The 7,023-nt window shown below is 45.1% G+C and overlaps 1 protein-coding gene across 10 annotated transcripts in view; it reads right to left on the bottom strand.

The window, feature by feature from the left end:
• The window catches only part of LOC308318627 (bromodomain adjacent to zinc finger domain protein 2B-like), an 89,479-nt gene that overhangs the window by 8,275 nt on the left and 74,181 nt on the right, over positions 1–7,023 (bottom strand). For all 10 annotated transcript variants that reach the window (XM_080768243.1, XM_080768248.1, XM_080768245.1 and 7 more), the window contains 6 exons: positions 6,596–6,819; positions 5,145–5,219; positions 4,826–5,060; positions 4,300–4,362; positions 1,071–1,215; positions 14–801 (listed from right to left, as the gene is read on the bottom strand). In XM_080768243.1, coding sequence (XP_080624369.1) covers positions 14–801; positions 1,071–1,215; positions 4,300–4,362; positions 4,826–5,060; positions 5,145–5,219; positions 6,596–6,819 — 1,530 coding nt within the window. The remainder of the gene's footprint in view (positions 1–13; positions 802–1,070; positions 1,216–4,299; positions 4,363–4,825; positions 5,061–5,144; positions 5,220–6,595; positions 6,820–7,023) is intronic.

The raw sequence follows: 7,023 nt of genomic DNA, 5'->3' as shown, positions 1-7,023 counted from the left end.
CTAGCTCACTCACCTGCAGGGCTGAGAGTGGGTAGTTGAGGAGGCCAGCTGGGTGATGCGGGCTGGCAGAGGCCGAAGCGGCGGAGGGGGTGAGGGGCAGGGCCGGGGACGGAGGTGGGGACCGCTGTCTGGCCGGGGTGGAGGAAGAGATCGGAGAGGTGAGTGGGGCTCCCGGTGGAGGGGTGATGATGGAGGACAGATCGCAGGGGGTGCGAGGGAGCAGACTGAACCAGTGGCCGCTCCTCTCTGTCAGGACCCTAAGCAGCTGGTCGTTGGCCTGGAAGGCGAGGTGCGGGGAAAGGGACGAGGTCGGGGGAGTGTTCCCGGGGCTTTCTTGTAGGGCGGGCAGGCACAGGAGAGACGAAAAGGTAGCGGCCGAGTGCGGGGCATTTACAGTGTCACTAGCGGCCATCATGGACGGGGGTGTGGCTACTGCTGGTTGAGAGGTATTGTGGGTACATGTATGTGAGCATGGTGGAACCTTTGTAGAGACAACAGGGCTGATGTTTTGCCTCGGACGGGTGCCATCTTTCTCCGCCATCTTTGGGGTTTCGTTGTCAGTCTCCTTGGCGGTGTCCCGCATTGCGTAAAAGTTGGAGAGGGTGGCAGAGTGCTTCTTCTCCTTGTGATCCCTCTCCTCTTCTTTCTGCGGCTCGGACGTGTGCATGCGCGCACTCTGGACGTCACGGTCGCTCATCAGCTTGTCCTTCTGCACCTCCACTTCCTGGGGTTCCTCTTTGATCTTGACCTCCTCCGCTGCTCTCCTCCTTCTCTGTCGTTCCTCCTCCAGTTCCCCAGGAGCTGTGGGAGGGGGGGGGGGGCACGTGATGTCATTGCAGCTCTAACACTGTTGTAGCACAGTAGATGTCACACATGCTTTTTGTGAAGCCATGTAGGTTGGACTCGTGCCAGGCTTGTTCACGGTTTTTGTTTAATTACAATTTCAATTCAGACACACTTAGCAATGTAATCAAGGGAGAAAGCGGAAATCAATACCCTTTCAGACATCACAAGGACACCTCAAACTTAAACTACAGACTAATCTACAATATTGATGGGGCTAAAATTACCTTCTCCACTCTCCATAGCCTCTATGAAGACCCCTCCACAGTGAGGCAGCACCCAATACCGGCGCCGGTAGCGATCTTGACCGTACATCATGGAGCGCAGAGAATGGGATGCTTCAAACAGCTTCCGTCTGATCTGGTGATGTTGCTGCAAAATAATTCATACATAATATCTTGTTTTATACTACACTGATATGTCAATCAAGGAAGCCTCAGAAGTCATAATATCGTAATAATATAAATTTACTCTACTGTATTATCCATACAATCAATCATAATCGCTCTCTTTTGATTCTAATACTAATACTATTGTAATAGCAATTCTAATTCAGTTCTATTTACAAATACTGTCGTTTTTATGTCCTCTCCCAACAGAGCGAGGTAACCAAACATAAACAGCTCAAAATGGCCAGGTATGTCACCTACAGTAAATTGGTCAACCACTAAGTGTCCTACCAACACCTACTTCTCAATGGAAGAAAAGGGAGACCACCACTGCAGAATAATGTGTTAGTTATATTGTATTTACATAATCTACCATACAGATCGGATTAAGTCCCTTGCCACACGAGGACGGCTCGAGCTGTTCCCCGCGCAAGTTTATTTTCGATATAAAACTTTCCTGCGTCTACATTGCGGTTATGTTAATTATGTATGCTGTATACACGACCGGTAAACTGCTCCGGATTCAAGGGAAAGCTGTAGTACACATGGCCGGCCTGTAGATGGCCACCCAAAGAAAACTAAGAGTAGGCTATATGAAAGCATTTTATAAATTATACTATTGGTATTTCACACAGGTGTTGCCAAATAACTAATTATCTTGCCATATGCTTCTCACTCTGCATACACTGACTGACCTGCTAAACTCTATGCCTACTTTAAACCATAATATGACAAACCTTGGATTAATTATTCTGAAAACGAGCAGCAAGCACAAAGTAAGTGGTTCACACATTCAGGGCATTGGGTGTTATTGGAAATGGATGCACTGCGAACGAGTAGCTGCTGCTGACCACTGCGCTAAGCATTATGACAGGCGTGTGGCGAGAGAGAGAGAGAGAGAGAGAGAGAGAGAGAGAGAGAGAGACATGAGTGCATTATATATCAATTCTCTCTCTCTCTCTCTCTCTCTCTCTCTGACTCCCCCCCTCTCTCTCCCACCCCTTCTCTCTCAGATCATCATAAAGCTCACAACGAGGGGCGGCATGATACATTGTGAACTTATGAGTTTGACTTTGGAGATTGAATATATATTCGCTGGTGCGCAACACCTCTGAATGTCAGATAATTGCTCGTTTAGATTGATTCCACCTGCTGCGCAGCACAGCGCTAATCATTGCACATAGGCTACACAAAAGTATAAAAAAAGGGAGGAATATGGACAGTAAATAATGTGTTTATCTGACTGCAGTCAGACCTGCCAGAGAGGAACGGACAGGCTGTGCTGCCTAACTTGTATAGCCTATATACTAATCTATTCTACACTACACCATTTAATAGTAACAATAATGTAGAAGATCATCCGTTATTTTCTTGTCTTTCCAGATTGGTAATCACCATAATTTATATCTGTTCTCCAAAAAAAGCTCATCTACAAGCTCATGCATGCAGGCTGCAGATCGGCTATTTTTGAAGATTTATAGACATTGGCCCTCATTTATCAATCGAGTGTAAAATCTGCCACAGATTCGAGTGCAGGTTTCGTAGTACACCCACGTTGCCACGGCATTTATAAAGTGATCGCAAACAGCTGATCCTTCCTTAATTTCGTTCTGACGTTAATAAATGTGACGGCTGAAATCTATCGGGCACGCGCTCGTTTTTGCGACCTGAACGTTCTGGAATACGTCCTGAAACCATGGTTACATGGACTTGCTGCCCCAGCTCTCTCATACACACACAGACGCACGCACGCACACGCAACTTGCAACTTGTTGTATCTTAAATAAATAAACCTGCATGAATTAAATAAAGCTGTAGGTCTGTTTCTCCTCTCGCTTCGCTTCGCTTCCCCCTTGCTGCCCGCCTCACCCCCCCCCCCCCCCCCCCCCCGCACGCACGCTGACGCACATATCGCAATTTGCAAGCAACTGTCACTGTGTGTTGTTAGTTGTACAGTTATATTAAATTATTAAAGTATTTTTAATTTAATATACAACAAGATCTATTAGTGAACGAAAACCTGAACCTGTGAACCATGAATTAAATAACAAATAGGCAGGCGCGCGCGCGCGCGCGCACACACACACACACACACACACACACACACACACGCTGCTGTTTTGCATAGGTGCTGCTCCTCGATCCTGATCCTGTCCTGTCTGCCTGTCTGTCTGTCAGCTGGCTTAAATCAAGTGCGATTTTAATTGTAAAGTTGGAAAGCTCCTATAAATTTAATATGACACAAAGACACATCTTGTAGGTCCATTCCTTTTTTCTTTTTCTTTTTTTACATGTAGCCCATATACATACAGTTTTATATTAACATTTTAGGAGTGAATACATATGTTTCGATGCCTTTGGCAGCCTCTCAGCTGGTCAAACAATGCTGCTCCGCCGTTCTGCGACAGAAAAACATGCGTACGCCAGCTGAGGAGCAAACGTGGATTTTGAACGTTGTCACGTTCAATTTCAAGCTTTGGCGGAAATGGTAAATGTCAAAAATGTCGGTAATTTCGGCGTGCACCCATATTTTGGCGTACGCACGGTTGATAAATGAGGGCCATTATGTGCAAATATAAAATAGCTGTGATACTTATAGTGGTTATGGTGAAATAAACCATTAACACTAGTTAGTTTGGAGGGGGCGAGGGGACTATGACATCACCGTTTCAGAAAATTAGGTGGCATTTGCTATACACACAGAGACAAGAAAGTCGCATCTCCAAACTTTCCCACTCTGGAAGGTGGTTTCAAAATTAGCCGGTTAAGTCCCCCAAAACGCCGTCTCCGTGTGGCAAAAAGGGCAGATCGGCTAAATACTTGCCCAGGTAACTCAAAATACGTCCTCGTCTGTACACCACCTAAAATAAAATTTCTTTAAAAAATAAAAACAAGTTCCAGATTGTAGCTTGTAATTTCTAAACTTGATTGGTTTTCCGAGACACACAAAAACAATCGGACAAGTCAATCTACCATGCATGCAACCTATTTTCGCATCTCTTAATAACAGTGTGCATTTCTCTTTTAATTTGTAATAGCATTTAGAAATACTTTGACAGTAACATACCTTGGCTAATTTCTCTATCTGCTTCTCCAGCTCCTCCACACTGGTGGACTGATCCCCTTCATCCTGAGAGACACACATTCACATCTATGAGCCTATGGACAACTGTGAGTGGCGGTCAAGAGGTGCACAACAATTCATTAATAGAGCGATCAAAAAAAAACTGTTTCGGGCCTCTACGGCTTTCGTCAGGTTGGTCAACTGTACCATAAAAAGCAGTGGTTCTCAAACCTAAAGTATTTGGATGCTGAAACTCATCTGAAAATATTTCGTGCCAAGGACCCCCATGCAAGATTTATGTTTAAAAAAATATTCAAGATCTTTTTTTCTTTAAACAGCAGATCAACAACCCTTACAACACATCGCATGCACTGTACATAGGGTTAAAGTGGTTAAAATGATACATCAACAAAATTTGCAGAGGACCCCCTGGAACCCTCTCAACCCCTTTCGACCCCTGGTCCCCACCGGACCCCCATTTGGAGAACCAATGATCTACAGTACATCATGCTCACATAGGAACTCATACCTCATCGCACGTCTCCACCTTTTTCCCCTTCTTGATCTCTTCTTCCTCGTCTTCATCGTCCTCGTCAGCCTGCTCATCGCTGTCGTCCTCGTCGTCCTCGTCATCGTCGCTGTCTCCGCCCACTTTCCTCTTGTGCTTGAGGACAGAGGACGGAGTGCCACCCAGGGACTGGTTCTCCTCCATACCCACACTGGCCTCCCTCCGCCCTGTCCGCTTGGCATGGATAGTCCTCAGCCTGCACGCACGTACGCACACACAGATTGAGTATAACGATGTAAAAATTCAACCAACTAATTCTAAGCATTTAACGTGGTCTTACTTCTTAAGTTTTCCCTCCATGATGATCTTGTCTTTCCTCATGTTCGCCATGTGGTCCAGGTTTTTGTCGATCTCACTGCAGAGACAAAGGCAGCCCTGTTAGTTCAACATACTGTAGACCGCACACACGCACACATGCATACTCCCAATGCTGGTCTTCCCAGACATTAACCACTTTCAACATGGCGTCGCAGCATCCACCTGACACCGGTGTACAATGAAGAATAAAATATGGCTGAGTGGTAAATGGTGCATTTATATAGCGCCTTTATCCAAGGCGCTTTACATAGATTGAAGTGGCTAATTCCCTGTATATGGGAATGAAACAGACAAGTCCATAGGACTGGCAAACACCTACAGCCATAGTAAACGGTCTCAAGAGCCAACACTGCAGGGCATGCATTAATAATTGAATAAATATGTCCCTTCAAAACAGGACTACATCTACACTACAAATGAACAGATTTATGGAGCCATTTCAGGGCATTAATAAAACATTCCATTATTAGCCAACATAATAAAAGGTGGTTAAACAACATTATAACACCAGTTGAATTGGAACTCCTCATAACACTGCAATGATGTTCTCCATTATATGAAGATGATAACTAGAGATGTCCCAATACTGTAACGGTATCGGCCCTTTTTGGTCACATCAGGTCCTACCGGTATCGGTGAATGCCAGTCTAACCATCGATCCGACACAGGGGTAAGGGGTTGACATTATGGCAGGTAAATAAAATGTTTGGGGCATGTGGAGTTTGCTTTGGAGTTGCCCAAACTGCAAGTGCACATATGAGTGAGGATACACAACAAGAGATATATAGCTAGATAGCTATAAACACAACACGAGATCATGGTATCGGCATTCGGTATCGGTGTCCGTATCAGCTAACCCAGAAATGGTGGTATCGGGATCAGATCAGGGACATCCCTAATGATAACCCACTGCTACGCTAGGTTTTTGGCTTGTAATGCAATATTTTGTTTAAAATTGTGGGTGAAGCTTGCTACAAATTGGTATCTGTTACTTTTTTCAATTTTCTTTTCTTTTTTTTTTTGGGGGGGGGGAGACCTTGTTCTGTGCAATTTACGCATCCCAGCAGTGGGCAGTGGCACTCGGGAGAGCAGTTCAGTATCTTGCTCAAGCCAGGAAGGCAGGATGAGCTGTGTGACCATGAATGTGATATATTGTGCAGTTGTGCACCATGACTATATAGCTTTAAACACTTTGATATAATCATGATACTGCACGGCCTCTCATGTATTATTGTTTAAATGTAGTGCATTTGGGGTAGATGAACAAACAGTATCAGCGTGTGACTCCATGTATCACTTGATGTTTGATTGGTTATAATGATCAAAAATCCTGCCCCAAGATGCTACTTAGACCCTTTAGTTTGCATTCAACAAAATGACATGAATGCATTTAGTACATTGCAGTTATCTTACCCAATGACAGTCTTGCTGCAGGCCAGCTCATTAGCTAGGAAGCCCAGAATAGAGGCTTTCTGGGCAGGAGTGTGGGCCTGAAAGGCCTTGGTCTTCAGACTGAGGGCCAGAAGGGCCAGTTCTGTGTTGGCACAATGGGCCCCCATGTACATCTGTAACACTTCTGACACATTGTCCCTGTTGATGCCAACATTTGTCAGGTGATCTCCTAGCATGGTCTTTGTCTGAAAGAGAAGGATACGGTGGTGAGTGAGGCGGGGAGTGATGAAACAGATTCAGTTTCTTAAAATAATAATAATAATCTCCCCAGTTTAGTCATTAAGCCAATTCCCACATGTAGTCCTTGGCTCCTCCTCCTTTTCACCTGACTGCAAGGAGTTTCACCAGGAGGGCATAATGCATGCAGAGAAACATGTTATCCCTCCTGG

Source organism: Protomyctophum bolini (assembly GCF_963924005.1).
Source record: "Protomyctophum bolini genome assembly, chromosome: 1".
Taxonomy (NCBI): domain Eukaryota; kingdom Metazoa; phylum Chordata; class Actinopteri; order Myctophiformes; family Myctophidae; genus Protomyctophum; species Protomyctophum bolini.
The sequence above is the reverse complement of the archived record's forward strand: the minus strand, read 5'-3'. Positions and strand labels throughout refer to the sequence as shown.